At 37.1% G+C, this 18,893-nt stretch overlaps 1 protein-coding gene across 7 annotated transcripts in view; it reads left to right on the top strand.

Moving 5' to 3' along the window:
* The window catches only part of DLGAP2 (DLG associated protein 2), a 455,132-nt gene that overhangs the window by 388,375 nt on the left and 47,864 nt on the right, over positions 1–18,893 (top strand). For all 7 annotated transcript variants that reach the window (XM_017814543.1, XM_017814542.1, XM_017814544.1 and 4 more), the window contains 2 exons: positions 10,022–10,169; positions 13,642–13,861. In XM_017814543.1, coding sequence (XP_017670032.1) covers positions 10,022–10,169; positions 13,642–13,861 — 368 coding nt within the window. The remainder of the gene's footprint in view (positions 1–10,021; positions 10,170–13,641; positions 13,862–18,893) is intronic.

The raw sequence follows: 18,893 nt of genomic DNA on the forward strand, positions 1-18,893 counted from the left end.
AAATGTGCCTAAATATGTAGATTATTCACTGAAGATAAATGCATTTCAATTCTTTTTTTTATGAATGCTGTTTCGAAAAACTAAATAGTGTGTTGGACTACTTAGTCCTGTAACATCAACCTGAAGACCAGTGTAATTTATTGGTATTATTATGAAATTGCATTTCAGTGAAATTAATGCAATAAGGCTTGGCGGTGGAGACAGGACACTACCTGAATCTGCTTCCTTTCTACTTTTTGCTTTCTTGAAATGGTGCCAGCAGTCCTATTTAATGTGGAAATTATCTTGGCTCCCACTAGTCCAGGGGAAATATTTTCGTTTGGTTGTTGGGGTTTTTTTTAATTTTTTTTTTTTTTTATTTATTTTGCACTATGATTAGACATACAAAGTCTTTCTGATGTCAGTTTTGGTATACTATGAACAAATAGTATACGTAGTCTTCTAGAGGTGAAATGCTAGCCCCTTGTATTCAGTCCATTGTTTTCTGCTGTGCTGTGATGCTACTGAGGATGAAGTTAAACTGTGTTGGAAGGCAGTTTGCATAGGTAGCTTGTAGAAGGTAGGTCGTATGCTGCTAGGTGTTTTCATTTACAGTAAAGGTCGAAACAACCAAACAGATTATGGAACTGATAGCTGAAATAAAGGTAATGTCTGTCCTAAATAAGTTTTGTGTGCAATCCTGGAAGAGAGACTGACCCACATGATTTGTTAGAGTATCCTTCTAATGTAGTAAATGTCTTTTTTTTCTGTATTTATGACAAAACCAAGCAAAGCTGAGATGGAAGCCTCAGAGACACTGGGATTCAGAAAACAAAGCTGAAAAGAAACCAAGAATTTGGGACTCTGCAATAGGAAAACAATTCTATGACTAAAGATAATATTCTGGTTATTTGATGCTTCTCATTTTCAGGAAAAGAGTACTTAATATACCGATTATGTAAATGAACAGGATAACACTATAGAAATAGCAAATTCCATTTTCGGTATCTCCTTTTTGAAGTGTTGCGAAGGACTCTGAAAACCGTCTAACCATTTAGTCAAAAGGGATAGCAATAGCATTTAGCCCAAAGTAAATACACTCTATTTGAAGATCATACTGGTATCACTCACACAAATGAATAGCCGTGCTGTGCTGCAGTTTTCCGTTATGACTCACAGGAAACTAGATGCTGCAAACATGAAGATGAAATAGGTTAAGCTACAATAAAATAAATTCAGTGACAGCAATGTGTACTTCTGTTCTGCGAACCTCTAATGGCAGACTGTTCTGTGTCAGCTGGTAGTCCAGACACCTTAAGCTGATGGGTGGGCAGACACAAAGACGTGCAAGCAGATAGGTAATACAAAAATGTAGTGTATTAATTAGGCAGGAAATCTACTATAGCATAAATTATACCACAGTACAGTACCATTGATACTTTGGTTTGTCTTGACTGTGTTCTCCACTTAACCCTCTGCCAGGTTTTGGCCCCTGTATGGAGTAATGTCTTAAAGTCTGAGTCACAGTAACAGAGAGAGCATCTGTGCCTCCCTCGGATGTTTAATGTCTTTGTGTTTTATGTTATTTCAGTCCATAGCTGAAGATCACAATGCATGTCCATATTTCAGCCACAGTCTAGTATCTTATTCACACTCTGGTATCTCAACACAAAACACTTTATTCAGTATTTTAAGTTAATAAGCCTAAGTAACACGTGAAATGGTTGACATATCTTCTGGGCTTTTGGTAAACCAGATCAAAAGAATGACCTTTCACTGACTCCCCCTTTTCAGAGTGAGAGATTGCATCTTTCAGTGGCCGTGCTAACTTACACTTATGTGGACTGTTATCCGAGGCACGTCCACATCTTCTGTTCTGCAGACTCTATTATGGCAACAAAAACGCTGCCAAAGCACACAGCAAGGGAATTAGACTGTAACAGGAAGATCTGACAGCACTTAGCTGCCAGACCCCTTGGTTCAGCAGGAATCATGGAACAGCACAGACTCCTCTAAGACATGTGGAAAATCTCCATTAAAAAAAAAAAAAATCTTTCCATTTGCAACCGTTTGTGCTAACCGTAACATCCTTACAATATGAGAAAGTGAAAGGTGAGCAAGAATGTTGGAAGCAGTGCATCAGACCAACCCTTTGTCTTTATCCATTTTGGCCCATGACAGTGTAGACATCATTATTATTTGTTAAACAAATTTGTGGGTATTTCTCTTAGAGACATACCACTTGGTAAGTGCAAACAGAGAAGGCTGTGGTTAAGCGTGCACAGGTGGAGAAGTGGGTGTGCTGCAAAAAAAGTCACAGATTGAGAGCTGAAGCACAGTTTCCTTGCTAGAAAAATTAATGTCCAATTTCAATATTATCCATTGCTGTGCACCAGTGATGCAAGCCTTTTTCTAATTTTTAAGGTAAACTTCATTTTAGCATTAACTCTTCTACATTTTAATTAGGAATGGTTTTGAAGCTATTCCTGAGAAATATTTTCAATAGAAGAGATGAGGAAAATCACTAGAAAAGAAACCTTCATCTTTTATATGCTTTTTATTTATCTTTAGGTTTTTTCCCCTCAATCTTCTGACTCTAAAAAGCCTCATTACACACTTCATTAGTAGCTTTCTGAGGCCCTATAGTGTAGTAGCATCTACTCAGAGTCTCTGAGGGGTGAAATTGGAGATTTACTGAGGAGAGTTTGAGGGCTAATTACAAAGTCTTATCAACTAATAATGCAATCAGAGGGCCACTGGCACAGTGATAGTGTTCTCTGCTGCAGTCAATAAGATCTGGGTTAGATTAGTCCACAGGGTTAAGAGGGAATGCTGATGAAGGGCATCTCGTTACCTAGGAAGCATCTTTTATGGGGTCAGAAGACATCCCCATGCTTTCTTCCTTTGCAGAATAATAGGAAATGGTCTTAAGCGGTGTTAGGCATCTTGTTCTCTGAGAAGTAGCATAGTTTGAAACCCAGGGAGTCACTGAGCCCAGATCTCCTGCCTCACTGTAGTAAATACCAGCTTTACGTTGTAGGGATGAAATGCATTACCCTGGATTAGAGATGGAAAGGGGATTCTAAGGCTCTAAACAAAATGCAGAGTCTTTTCAGGACTAAAGCAGTCTTCTCTCAGAAAGATGCAATTATGTGATGGATTGTGGTGAAAATGCAGTAAGATTCAGGCCAATCTCACAAGCACAAATACTGACATCCAAAAGAAAATATGTTTCTGGTGCTCATTCATTTCTGCTTCCAACAGATATGTTAGCTTTACTTTTAATTTGAGAAGGATCAAAAGCTGATTTTCTCATTTTTTTAGTTTTTAATAAAAACTAAATGGAACTATAAAGCATGTGTACAGAACCACTTCTTCAGGCAAGGATTTGAAAATTAAGATGCTTTTGGTTAAAAAAGCAGAAATATTATATATATTTTAACTTTTCCCAATTCTACTCAATTTTTTCTCCAGATATTGCATAGTCTTATTAATATCTTTGACTTCAGCATAAGAAGGTCACTTATTTGCTTTAGATGTATTGGCTTTAATGGACTTACTTGTGTGTTTAAATTAAGCTCATGCTCAGATGCTTTACTGAGTCCTGATAGTCTGTAATCTATATTTGTTCTGTCCAATTATGACTTTTTGCATGTGTACATGAATATGTCCTAAAAGCAAATAAATAAGAAAAAAAAAGTGACATAGCTTCCTGACAAAAATTATGAATATTTCAATTTCATAAATGGATTTAGGAACATACATCAAATATTTGAGTTTTGCATGGATCCTTAGATCCATTTGCTGAACTGCTGCAGGATGCTTTAAATGCCAAGTTTTCGCCATAGCATCTGCCTGAATTTTGTTGATGCTGACCAGTTTGTTGCTTACTCTCCAGGGCAAGCTCAAAATAAGATATTAAAACAAGACTTTTCATATTAGCTATAGATTAGCTATATGTGCAAATCTGTCACCTTTTACAAACAAGAGCTCTGAGTTTAGATTTCCCACGTCATACTTTTTTATTACATGAACATTTTGAGTGATTTGGAATACAGGCTTCGTTGAGCCCACATCCTCTCTATCTTTGCAAGAGTGATCAAACCACCAGACTGTTTAACTATTCTGATGATTTTGTCTCATTCTCTTCTGGTTCATGTTGTACCAAATCTCTAAACACTTACTGATGATAAGGGTTCTCTCCTACTGGTGATTAGTAGACATTTCATAAGGATGGAAACAGCAGTCTCCACCTCTTCCCTAGCATATTCGTGTAATAAATCAAATGTTCAATATCTTTCAGGAATGTTTTTTTTTAAAAGGTATGGGTCAATGATGACATATATAAGCATGTTAACAATTTAATTTGGCCCATATTCTCATATCTATCAATGATCAAAGAGAAGCTTCAGACTGGCAAATATTAGGAATGAAATTCTTTGCTACAGAGAAATTCATGACATTTATGTGCACTTCCAGTTTTTCTAAGAACCCGACTGATTGTGCTATTTCAAAGGGAGAATCAGCCTTAATGTCTACACTCTGAGTTCTCCAATGGGCTGTATGCAGGCACATCTGGGCCCCTTTGCAGAGCTCTATTGACTCCAGCAGGGCTCCACAGAGATACGCTGTGACTCACAGCTGCTATACAATGGCATTGCTAGCTAAGCTTAAGCATTAGATTCTGGTCGATGAGTTATTTCATGTATCTAAAAAGACATAGTTAAGATAGATCCAGATAGAGAAAGGAATATCCATTGAAATGCAAATTTCTCAATAAAATAGGTTTTGATAACTGCCGCTACCTTGATAATCCTAATGCACCTCCCTTTTAGGCACCTAAAATGAATTCTTTTACAAATTTTATCTTTTTGTTCCAGAAAGATACTTCTGAATTGCATATACTGATTTAAACGGAAGTGATTGTACTTTCTTTAATGTTCCCATTCAGTCTCAGATTTTTGGACAAATGCAGGCATGATCATGAAAATAAAAAGGTATGATTTTAGAATCTGACGATTCAAAAAATTAATTTGATGGAAAATGGACTTTCTTTATATTGGATGCTCCATGAATAAACCTGATAGACCCACTCAGAGTCAGAAGGTGACCTTCTTGCTGAAACTTTTAGAGCCCTAGGAAGATTTTATTTCACTTTTGGTACCTCCTTGACCCAGGGTGCACTGGTGACTGAACATTTGACAAGAGAAGAGGTGCTGTGGGGACTGATCACTACTTTGAATGTGAGTAGATCAAGGAATGACCTTGGCAAGTGTATGACATTTGCTGCCTTGATGGCATCAGGATCATATTTTTTTAAGCAAAGGTATTAAGTTTATGACAAATTACTATGTCAATCACTTACTAGAAAATATTACAGACAGAAAAAAAAAGCAGTGTGACAGAGATCCCTTTCTCAGGAGTTATATGCTCCATGCTTCCCCTAGAGTTCTCTTGGCTGTCAAGTATTACTGCTCGGGAATTTGAATTTGTAGGAAGAAGTTAGTGGGCTTCTCCCCCTGTACTGAGCACTGCCTCACTGCTGCCTCTTCCCTTATTCTTTATCTATTTTTTGTTGTTGAAATATGCAGCCTAACCTCACTGCCATTCACTCTATAGCTGGGTGAGCTGTTATCCCAGCTATGCTATCACACAGGTGATCAGATATACTGTCCCAGGTGTCATGCTATATCTCACTTTATGTGGTTATAATGCAGTATTGTGTCCTCCCTGAACACACTCAGGCAACCTGCTGAGTGCTGAAAATGTTGTTGCAAGTTTAGCTGTCTTCACTGGGAGCCCTAAAGCTTCACTTTTAGGTCCTAAAGAGCTGCAAGGTCATTACGTGGAACTGCCTTTTCCCCAAAAACTTCTCTAGGCTTTGAGCCTTGCTTTCAACTAAGAATACTTCTCATTAAATTTAAGACCTCTTCCTAGCTGCCCTGAACTTTCCTCCAAAGCCAGTGGAAAATGGAAAGCAACCCTCGAGGGCAAAAAAGCTTTTAAAGAAGATCTCTCCCTAAAATCTTGTCTAGTTGGAAAAGCAAATGGGAAGAGAGCTGACATAGCGATGTAATTTTTCCTATTAGTCTCACTCTCTTCCTCCTTTTCCATAGTACCAAATTTTAGAGTCACCTCCTTGATGTTAATGGGTATATTTGTTTAGTGGTCCTGGAGAGGACCTGTCAAACCATCTCATTTGCACATGCTTGCCTTGCCCTTCTTCAGTGATCAGCTGAGATATAAAATCCTCCATGCTGCTATAAAAGCATAAAAGAAAATTATTTTCTTTTGTCAAAGCAAAAGAGCTTTGATGTTTTGGAAATGAGGGTCAAGAATTTTGTTCCTAAGCTTTTAGATAGAGTGGATGTCATTAAATAGTCAACATTTACCAAGATCAGATGTCGATTGCGTTTTCTAGCATTGAGAGCAACTTTCCTATATAACTCTGGCATTTTAGTTCTGGGTCACATATATAGCAAGGTCATAATTTTCACCATGCATTGACACATTTATCCTAGAAGATAACTTTGAGACTCTATCTTTGAAATTTTCCTGACAAAAAGGAATTATTAGTTTTTCTTTCTAAGTATTAATCAAATGGATGTAAAATTGCTTTTACAGCCTAATATGTGTAACATTTCTTTTATTTTGCTTCAGTTCCATGAATCAATTAATCTCCTCTGATAAATGAAAAATTATTTAACTATCAGGTAATATCCAGACTTATTCATTGAAACTCAGCTGCTTAGAAGTACTGTGGAATACTGGGTTTCTTTCCCTAAGAAATGATAGCTGTAGAAATTGTTGATTGTATTTAATGATAGCAATATCTCACAAGGAACCAGAATGTGATTAATTAAATACTAGGTTGTTGAGCATTACTTAGCAAAGGAGACAGTTACTAGGAATCAGTTTATATTAATTATTTTTAACGTAGTTCATACAGTAATTAAAAATTTATAATTTAATTATATTCCTTCTATCTTTTCTTAATGTGCCTCATATTTTAATGAAATCTCAAATGTCTCTTTCACACACTGTTTATGAACTCAGAATCCCAGATTTAGCCACCTGATGGTGACAAGGAGAAGGTCCAGGGGGGACTCCTCTGTTTTGAAAAATACTAAAGTCGTGATACCAAACAGATTATTGACAATACCAGACAGGTTAAAGGTCTCTCTGCCCTTGTGAGACCCCACCTGGAGTAGTATGTCCAGGTCAGGATTCTTCAGCACAAGAAAGAAACAGACCTCTTAGAGCAGGTTCACAGGAGGCCACCAAGATGATCAGGGGCCTGAAGCACCTCTACTATGAGGAGAGGCTGAGAGTACTGGGGTTGTTCAGTCTAGAGAAGAAAAGACTCCAAGGAGACCTTTTTGCAACCTTTCGATACCTAAAGGGGGCTTAAAAAGGAGACAGCGACTTTTTTCATGAGCAGATAGTGGTAGGACGAGTGGGAAGTGGTTTTAAACTAAAGGAAGCGAGTTTAGCTTAGATGTTAGGAAGAAGTTCTTGGGTGTGGGGGTGGTGATGCACTAGAACAGGCTGGCCAGAGAAGCTGTGGATCCCCCATCCCTGGCAGGATTCAAGCCCAAGTTGGATGGGGCTTTGAGCAATGTGGTTGAGTGAGTGGCATCCCTGCCTGTGGCAGGGGGATTGGAACTATGTGACCTTTAAGGTCCTTTCCAGCATAAGTCATTCTGTGATTCCATGATTAAGTAAAGTATATGCAAAGAATCACGAGTCAAAGCACGTGTCAGTCATCAGCCTGCTGCCTATAGAGGAAAGGAAGTTTAGTTACATCCAGCAACTAAATGTAGATAGCGAGGTTCTACAGCACCTCACCTAATCTATTATATTTGTCTTCCTACCTATGGGAAGAAAACACTGCTGCTACAATTCTTGTTTTTATCATCTGAAACTTAATTATACCCACTATCAGACAGCTATCTTAATCGTAGAATCACTTTGACTGTGATGACTTAATTAACCTCTGAGCACATGCCTACAATAATCTCATACATTTTCATTTCAGTTTTAGCAGTTATAGTTTCTACATAGTTTACCTCTCTCATGAGGTTAAAAAGATATTCCATAGAAGGCACTGAATAAAGACAGGGAAAGAAAGTTGTTTTGTTTTTTTTTTTTTTCTCCAGGGAAATTTCTTAAGAATTTAAAAAAATGACTGCCTTGAACAAAGCTGAAAAAACAAAACCCTTAATTTTTTATGCTTCAACAGCTCTGTTGCTCTTCTTTGGAAGCAAAATTTATTAGGAAAAATTTCTTCACTGAAAGGATTATCAGGCATTGGAACAGGATGCCCAGGGAAGTGGTTGAGTCACCATCCCTGGAGGTATTTAAAAGACATGTATATGTGGCACTTAGGGACATGGTTTAGTGGTGGACTTGGCAGTGCTTGGTTAACAGTTGCACTTAATGATCTTAGAGGTCTTTTCTAAACTAAATGATTCTGTGAGTCTAAGACAGCCTGTCTTAGAGGAGCAGCTAGCCTGCCCATTGGCAGATACACCAAGGAAGCAAGGCTATGGCTGTGTTGACCCTGAGATGGGAGAACACATGGAAATGCTTGAGAACAGATCTCCCAAGTGTAAGGTTGGAAGAGTCTCTAAATCCCATCTGTTCTTGCAGCTGATGATGTGAGGGAATACTGGATCATCACATGTCAGACATCAAAGGACATGGCCACACAGGGAAATGGATGTTAATACTATTTGCTTTTCTAGTCAAAGCCATGATAAAATATCTGGGATTCCTCCCCGAATGCTCCTCAGGGCTTGCATTCAGCCCAAACTCAGGTTGTGTCCACTTAATGAGGAACGCTGAGTCCTTCCTCAATCACCAGCCTATGGTCATGCTCAGTGTTTGATAAATATGGTCTGAGAAACAAGATCCTGGTTTGTGCCTTATCTTACAGTAGAAGTTGAACCTGTGGCTTTCTTATTCACTGAGTGGTCTGGTCCTTCCAGAGGCGAAACTTTGCCCTTCATAGGGAAATTCCCAACAGCCTGAGCACACATCACAACCACTGCTGGACTGACCACTCTGCCAGTTTAGCATGAAGTAACTCTATGGCCAATATTAGACATTTAATGGGCACAAATCTGTCATTCCCAGAAATAGTTTTTGTTAAAGCTACTGTAAGGAATAAATGTAAAAAACTGCCTATTTACCACATGAAACGAAATATTTTCTGGGACATTAATTCATTTCTGCACTGATATCTAGAGAAAAGCGTCACATGACTTCTAAAATCAGATTTACAGAGTTCTGTGAACTCTTGTGAACAATGTTTGTGACTTTAATTTTTTTGTTGTTCAAAGCAAAGTACTGCACTTTTCTTAGGTTTATTTGTTTTCCTGGAATGATAGATAATCAATATATTTAAAGCAAAACATGAAGACCAGCATACCCATGGTGTGAAAGCATACTGAAAGGCACCCAGTGTGGTGTTAAAGGCACACAGTCCTCCAAACTGTGGAGGAGATGTGTTGTAAGAAAACAATTTCTAGAGCTTTGTTCACTTGGTCTAACTACCCTGTTAATTTATGTTTTTGGTTGAACATGGGATATTTTAATCTTTTGTAAAACTCTATCAACCTTTGAAGATAAAAGATCTCTTGATGCCTAGCACCCTGATGAAAACCAGATGACAAGTAGCAGATTTTGTCTATGAAGAAAGATTTTTAGTTACTTTGTGCTTTAGCTCTGGTTCTTGTTCCTGTTGACCTAGACATTGTCTTTTAGTAAAGTTCAGTGTTAACAGCCAGGAGGATTGATGATGTTTAAATACAGCAAAGACTTAAAATTTCATATTGTCTTGGTAGCAGAACCACAGATAGATTCTCTGCTTGTGCTAAGGCGTTTAACTACAACAGATCTGTGATGCTTTATTTAGAGTAAGATTTAGACCCTGGGGAAGGGGTTTGTGAGTCTCATACAAATTACTGTCTTTAGTGTCCTAATTGATTCCATCTGTAGTTTTACAGCCTTTCCTTTTTTCTTCCTCTTTCCTTTGTAGTCAGAGCTACCTTCAAACTGCAAGTGACGTGCCTGGGGGTCACAACCTGGATCCCTCTGCAAACTACAATTCCCCAAAGTTTCGCTCAAGGAATCAGAGCTATATGAGAGCAGTGAGCACGCTCAGTCAGGCCAGCTGTGTTAGTCAGGTGGGAAATTCTTGTTATAACTTTTCTTATAGGTTAACTGCAGATGTGAGAGTTTTTACTAGTGGATGGGCTTGGCTTTTGGGTTTTTTTTAAATTTATGTCAAGTTGAAGATGTGCATTGTCAAAGTAATTCTGTTCTAAGGAATGTAACTCAAAATTTCAAGAAAAGTGCTAAATACTAGAGACAAAAGGACGCTACCACACATAATATTTTCCATTTATTTTTGTTAAAAATATAAATACTGGGTGTTTCATTTTCAGTCTGTATTAAATATTTAAATGTTAAGAAGATTCCGACTGAGAATGAGAAGCACACTCCTACAATACTCATCCTCTGAAAATACTTACTCTGATTTCAGTAAATATGGATTGCCAGATTAACATATAGGTTGAAAAAATTATGCTCCAAAGGAGCAGTGATTCATCTCTAAACTCAACCCCCCGCTCTTTTTGGGTGAAGGAATAAGTCCCATCAGTTATTCTATGGATGGGTTCTTCTGAAAAGATACATTTTTTCTCCCTGGTGGTTTTATGTCAGTTAGTTAATACTAACTTCTGTTAAAGTGAAATCTGAATCAGACCTGAAGTGCAAGCAGCTTTAGGAAGTATGTGCATGTTTTGTTTAGCAGAGGGCTTTACATAAAATTCCCCATGTTTCTAATATTTATTGGTCCTGACATTTCTTCCCTGTGTTGTTTCATGACAGGTGGGCCCTGCCCTCTTCTCAGATATGTTACTTAAGTCTCCTTTGACCATTCAGTGAGCCACCTAAGGGTATACATGCACAATGGTTATGTTAAAAGAGAAATCTTTTTAAAGCAATTTTATATTCATTCATATTCAATTTGTATTGAATGGCTATTCAGACCTGGATGCAACTTATCTAATGTGAGGCTTTTGACTGAAGCAACAACTAAAGCTTCCTCTGAAGTTAATGGAGTGAAACAGTTTCTTCCTGGATAATGCACATCCAGAGCGGGCAGAGAGCTCTCTGGAAATGCCTTTAGTATCCACTGACTGTAGAGAGCTGGGAGGGACTAGTCATGTGATTAATGCCCTTCAGTCAAATTCCTTAATTTATATGGAGTAATTATAAGTATAATCTTGCACAACACGTTGAAATTAGAAACAGCCATTTTCCAAACCTTTCATTATTTTTTATAACTCCCTTGTGAAACCTGTCCTCATCATTCTCATGCCTTGGTTTTTATCATTCTGGTTTGGTTATTTTCTATTTTTATTAGACTCTGGTTTTGAGAAAGTTTCATAATGATCAGATTCCGCATTCAAAGCAAGTGCTGTTGGCTGTCATCTAAAAATATTATCATATAGAACTATTCTGCCTCTTTGAACATGTCTGTGCACAGGGGTGTTCACTGAGCTGTCCATAATGACTAATTGGTTTCAGCAGTGGTTAAAATTCTTCATTCCAATGTGCATTACCTGGAAGATATCCACAAAAGATTTCATTTGCAGGTAGTTTGCTCAATTGGACAGATTAACTAAACTTGCTGGATATAGTTCCTTACTTTTTCAGTTTTCACTAACCTATGTGACTTTGTGTCAGCCACATACTTCCTACCTCACAGTTCAGCGTTTCCAGACCAGTAATAAATGCATTTATTAGATATTATACAAAGTAAATGTATTAAATATCAAGTTCTCAACCTTTGCTGTTTCCTATTCTTTTTCCATGACACCATCATATTATTGTCCCACCTATATAATAGCATTTTATATAATTTGTGGTATTTTTTATATTTTTTTCTTGTGAGATCTTTCCTTTTTCACTCCTGACAAAGGGAAGAGTCAAGAAAGATGCTGAGTTCCATGGTTTATATTTTTAATTTAAGTTTAATTTTTATTTTTCTATTCTCAATGACCTTAGTTTGAAAGAAGTGGTTAGGACTTAAAGTGTTTATGGACTAAATTATCATAAATTTTCTTATCAACAATATTGCAAAATAGTTCAGAGTAAGATTTTTTTAAATCTTTTCAAGATTGCATTAGTCTACTTACCTTTATTAAAAGCAAATTTTATGAAGGGTAATGTAATTCCTTTCAGAAGAGTTTTAGTAGCCATAACATCTTACTCAAAATTAAAATATCAGTTATTCATAATCATCAGAACTTTTGTATAAAATTTCCATTTACTTAACCAAAATCCTAAACTGACTCTCTTACCATAATGAATAAAGCACTAGGAGCACTTAGCAGCTGTATAGGAAAATTAATATCAACTGGATGTGCCATTTAGTGATGCTATAAATTTAACTTGTAAAATTATTCATACTGATTCTGATTTTTAGCACTCTCTTTTTTAAAAAAAATATTTTCAGAAAGTCATGCATTTGTCTATCCAGTGTTAACTTCCTATCTGATTTTGGATAAACATAATATTAAATTATTCAGATAGATTTACAGGTAGTTAGGACTGACTTCAGTGAAACTGTTAAAAATGTAGGTAGAATTTAGGCACTAATCCTCAAAACTGTGACACACAGTTCCCTACTGAGAGGTTCCATGAGCCTGACCTGCCTGCCTGAGCCCTGTTATTATGAAAATTGCCTAAAAATGTATAGTGTTGCATCATGCCCAACCTACAAGGCAGGGTCAGCAGGTGGATGCTGGGTTCTGCCCAAGCGCTGGAGGCTGCTGCTGAAATCCCCCAAGGGATGGGCCTGGTAAGGGTGCAGGCAGTGTTCCTCAGCATGCTTGGTGGCAGAAGTATCAGACTTTAAATAATGCTGCTGAACCAAAGGTTTTTCCATGGTAGTTGAATGGCTAACCCAGTTAAAGAGGGAGTGAGTTTGGTTTAGGGCTCTTCTCAGCTAAATGTGGTCCAAGCATTACTTTCTCATCTGATCACTTTTCACTCGGTTTCAGACAATGGTTATTCTTTCACATGCTTCACTGGACACAGCTCTAGATACAATATTTCTCAAACCTTTCAGAAGCATCACCTCCTCTATACTTTTATACATCTTCAAGAATTAAATACTTCCTTGAGCCCCTTTATAGTGAGAGGAAGATAACCTGCCACACAGGTTAAATGTCCACACAAGTAGTAACTTTGCTGATAAGTGAGGAGCCCAAGCAATCCACCTTCATCTTTTGAGGCTAATATCAGCATGTTTGGTTTCCGTTCTCCTGTCCTGACAGATCATAGATTTCTATCAGCATAGAGTATTCTTGTTGCTTACAATTAAATCATGTATTTGCAATCATTTGGCTATGCCAAAATATTTTAAATGTAAAATTAATGTATGGCATGTGTGATGCACTTAATATATACATGTAAACAGCTGATGTACGTTAAACAATGTGAATGTGATCAGAAGGGATTACTAAGTTTTAACTATTTGCTAAAACAGTTCTTCATCAATGTACAGGTGTCCATTTGAGATGTTGAGGCCGTGATGATCACAAAAAAGCAAGTCAAAAATCAAATGCATTGTTGTTGTTTATTCAGATGAGTGAAGCAGAGGTTAATGGGCAATTTGAATCGGTGTGTGAATCAGTGTTTAGTGAAGTTGAAGCTCAGGCAATGGATGCCCTTGACCTCCCTGGATGTTTCCGAACAAGAAGCCACAGTTACTTGCGTGCCATTCAGGCAGGTTATTCCCAAGATGATGAATGTATACCCGCGCTGACATCTTCCAACATCACCTCAACTATCAGGTCAACCACAGGTAAGCAAATCTACACTGACCTTTCCACTGTTCTGCATGTGAGAATATGTCTTCTTGTTTTCTAAAAGGTTGTTAGACACTGTAAACAATTTCCCTGTGTAGTGAGTGTTTGATACCACTATTCTTAAGATTGTAATACTGTACCATTGTGGCTACATCTTGGAATAAGCTCCTTCCAGGAAGAATCCTGCATGCATAATATAATGAACCTGGATTTTTGACCTCCATTCCCCGTACATACAGTTATCTAGGTGCAAATATGAAAATATAAGTTCAAATGGTATCATTTAGATATTGTTAGACATGTCCATGGTTTATCTATCAAGTACTGGATCTTCAAATGGGATTAGTTGCAGTAATTTTAATTTAGGTCCTTAAAGTATCAAGAGAAAAAGAGAAGCAAGATTAAAACTATATGGTCTAAACACTTGAAGGCAATTAATTTAAAAGGGAATTAATTACTTTTAGGCAAGGTGTAACCAATTGCATCAATACACTGAATTGTAAACATTATGGCAAGTTTCAGACATCTGCCATTACTTATCAGTAACAATTTGCAGTCATTGTTATAACACTTAAAATCTTTTAACATTCTTTTGGCAATTTTCTTTTCTCTTAGTAGTTGCTTAGCAAACATGGTAACTTTATTAATTTTAGAGTATTAGCATGTATTGGTAGAGAAAAGATTGCACAGAAGGCAGTTAAATAATTCAAATGAAATCTATAGGAAATATGTATTCTTTGTTAAGTGATGCAAATTCACTTTTATGTTTCCAAATACATTAATGTCAGTTCCTAATTAATACTGTCCTTTCCACATACTATTAAATTGCAGTGCAGGCTACCCATCTACACAAGGTAAAAATGAGCTGAAAATGTATCACATAAAAATATAAAAATACTCTTAAAATTATTTGTTTGACACATCTGTTGTATAACAGAACAGTGGGAGCTTAGAAAGGAAGTAAGCCACAGTTGAATAACATACATTTGCATTCCAGAAGTAGCATAAAATGTTGTTTTATCTTAAGCATAGTATTTTAATTGCTATATGTAACTTTGTGTAAAACTAGAAATTATGGCCTACAGTGCCCCCTCTAGGGATGTTTCTGTCCTTTGATTAATAGAAATGCTATCATAATACAAAATGAGATTTTATTGCTACCCCGGAGACTAATTTTCATCTTTATCGTATAGTACACTGTGTGATTATTATGAGGACACATTCCATGGCAAAAGACACGAATAGATACTTATTTTGGTGTCTGACTTCAGGTACTGAATTGGAATAGTTTCAGAATTACTTTCAGAATTACCAATCCAAGTGGATTGGTTTTAACCTAAACTGTCTTTGAGTTTATATACTAGATAAGCCCAAAATTCTCACTGAAAATAATTTGTTTTATTGACTTTGGAATGACAAAGCTGAATAAGAGAATATGTTTGGGAAAGTACAGGATTAGGTAGTAAGTATATTTGCATCACAATGTTTTCATAGTTTTGCATTGATTAGCAGGCTGCTGGTTAAATACTGTGGTTTTGAAAACTTTAACCTTCATTTTGCACATAGCTTCTGCCTCATCTCAGAAATGATTTATCAGATAGATTTTCTTGACCACAGATGTAATTACTCCTCTTTGTTGCTGTGAAGTGATATTGACATTCTGGAGAAAAAAGATTATTTGAGGTGTTTTCCTGATCCAAAAGTGTTTCCAGGCTTGTGGACTATGTACAGTTCTGAGTGTGGTTCTGTATTCAATATATCTTCTCTGTACCAGTAAGCAAGTTTGTCCTCAGCTTCTATATAAGGTAAATATTCAAATTAGAAATAATTTTCTGTTTTACAAAAGAGTAAGGATTAGTTGATTCACTTTTAATCAGGAATTTCAGTTGCCAAATAAGTTCTTGTTTTTAAACAAGATTACTCTAGGGATAATTCTTCTATTTTTCTCTCTTCAACCCCTGTGAGTTTGGAGGGAGATACTTCATTTCCTATCATTGCTGTAATTCAAAAAATGTCTTACTTCTCCATCCCTCTCTGAAAATTGTAAAAGAAGCAGTTGCCTGAAATATGAAAATGGTGTTGGCAGATATTTGGCATTTATATGGGCTTCATTCAAATAAATGTCAAAAAGGTTAGAGTTTTGCATCAGCCTTCAGTTCCAATTCAGTCTTTTGAATTCTTAGGAAAATTACATTACATTAATTCCTTTTTTGCTTCTGATGTAACAAACTCTTCTTGGCAAAGAAACTAAAGTAATTTCTTAGAAAATTAACAGGCTTTTCAATTTAATTATTACGTGCAAAATTTAGTGATATAGGTCATGACTGCCTTTTATCATTGTTGTGAAGCAATTAAATCATAACACACAGGCTTAGCTCAAAATTAATTTATGTAACTAAAAATGTAAACCTAAAATAAAAAATCTAGTATTTGATCTATGAATTCAATTACAAAAGTATAGAGTATATATTTACAGCATGCAGTTTCCTAAAATATTGCTAGATGCATTAACAGCTTTCAGAAGGTAGAAAGGTTGCAACTATAATGAATATTATGTGGGACATTATTAATGGACTCTGCTAACAGGGTTTTCTAATAGATGGAAAAAGAACTACCAGTATGTAGCTCTTCTTAACTGTATTCAAGTTCACATGAGCCCAATGGTTCATTGCTAATCTCTATAGTAATAAAGAACACATAACTTTTGAACAGATCCATGTAGTTTAATTACTTGTGGAACCACCTCTGAAGGCGACTGTGTAGCAAGTCATAGGGCAGTCCCTGTTGCCCCAGGTGTAAATGAGCAAGGCAAGCGACGGTGCAAAGGAGGCAGCCACATTGCTGGCGCAGGGAAAAGCTGGACCTGGGCTCTGTGTGAACCTTGCTGAGACTCATGTTTCATTGTGGTTAGGGCATTTCCAGCCATCACGTTTCATTTTGTGAGGAGATAATGAACCCAGTAAAAAATACTTGATGTTAAAAGCCCTGAGTGACAGCATATGCTTTCTGTCTCTGAACTGTATCCAATCGCAGCTGTCAGATGCACAGCTGAGAAAATACAGCTCCAGCTGCTGCTGCCTCCCACCACGTCCCTCCATCACAGACAACATGTAATTTCCTGAATGGAAAGTCACAGGGTGCAGTAGTCATCCTAAGTGCTACTTCCTTACAGCTCTGCTACTCCTACAAGCAATGCTTCACTTTTCAGGAAGAGTTCATAAAAAGTGGATCACTTTCCCAGGTAATACTGGTTCCCTATTGTCTAAGCATGTCTGCAGGTATATTCACTACGCTGTCAACTTGGCAAGCTCCTTCCCAGTAACACCTGGGGAGCGTGGCAGAATGCTGTGGGAAGGTGCACAAGCTGCCTGAGGTATTGGATCTGTATCACCACCAGTTCAGCCTGCAGTGAGCCCCGGCTATATAGTCCTACTGGGAAACAGAGTGCAGAAGGCTGGGAGCAGTGCTGCAGTGCACTTTATCCCACCTGCAAAACCTGGGTTTTCTTACTGAAAAGTAATTCAAATACCCTGGTACAACAGTGGACTATACTATGAAAACAACCAATGAGGACATCTGGAAGATACTACCCACTCTCCCTTGTTTTCTGTTTGTCTGAGAAGATCAACTTATTTTTGTTACAAGTTCTATATGTAGAGAGAGTCCTTTATATTACTCACTCCATATAGAGTATATTACTCACTCCATTATTGAATATATCAGGATGTTTCCTCACATGTTTTTTAGTTTGGTTTTACCGTGAATGCAGAAATACTTTCTGAATTGCAGTGGTACCAGAGGTAGCAGTTAGGATGGTCTCTTGTGAAACAGATGAACATGTTAAAATCCCTTCTCTGACAGAGAGAGTTACTTTGTATTTGTACCTTTGGCTAACTTGAACAACAAGTTATCGTCTGTTCGGATGTGGGGGGCACACATAGTTTCTCCTAATGGCATTATTATACATTGTATGAAACACTTTCACCTTTATTGAGAGAAATACTACCTCTCTAGGCTGGTGCTCAGGATGCTCACCTATCAGATGGGATATCTTCTCAGTGTATATTGGTTTTATATGCAAATTGAAACAGCTAAGCCAGAAATACTAAATATGCAATTCAGTCAGATGCACAAAATCCTTCTCTAGCAACAAGCACGGACTGAGTAGCCTCAGTTAAGTTCTTTGGTTTTTAAGCTGATGAATAAAAGATAGAATCATTTTCAGTTTCTTAAAACCACTTCACATTTTCCTCTAACCCATTTTTTTTTGGCTACAACAGTGGTTTTTGATGAATGGATTAAAGACAAAAAAATACAACTACCTGTGAACTTCAGCACAATGGGGACAGGGTCAGAGTACATAAAGGCATCCTGGATTTCTGTCCTATGTTAAGTGTCCAAGGTCACTTCTCCCACTTCAGGATTTCCAGCTAATCTTGAGAGAAACTTAGCATGAAGCACTGCTAAATTCAGGGAACATAGCTACTACCCTTAAATGGCCAGTATACTCCATTGCAATTTTTTATTTCTGTAGAAAATGTAGCATAATGAAAATCTCTCGGATGTTTTCCAAATGTAAGGATTCTGTCAGTTGTGCATGCACCCCCTTTTATCTGATTCATAGTAGGTAGCTCAGCTAAGCTCATACTTGCCAAAGAATTCACTGAAGAAGATGAGAAGCAGAGAACTGTCTTTTGACCACTTTTCTCAATCAGTTGGACTGTGCTTGGCAATGAGCAAACTTCAGAGAATTCCACGTTTGCTGAACTATTGAGCACTAATTCCAAAACCAATTAATTCAAACAAGGTCACATTGGATGAGGGAGTTTTCAATTAGAGCTCATACAATTACTCAGGATGCCTGAGGAATTGCAGGTTTCCCTTCTCCTGACTTAAAGCTATTTTCAGCTTTCCATTTTTCAAATAAAGGCATACGTATGGTGAATTTTTACAGCACATATTTGATATTTAGCCACAAAACTCTCATTGCCAGTAAATAGATTGCACAGTCAAGTACTTACAAACATA

This window comes from Lepidothrix coronata, unplaced genomic scaffold (genome assembly GCF_001604755.1).
Source record: "Lepidothrix coronata isolate B3197 unplaced genomic scaffold, Lepidothrix_coronata-1.0 Scaffold45, whole genome shotgun sequence".
NCBI lineage: Eukaryota > Metazoa > Chordata > Aves > Passeriformes > Pipridae > Lepidothrix > Lepidothrix coronata.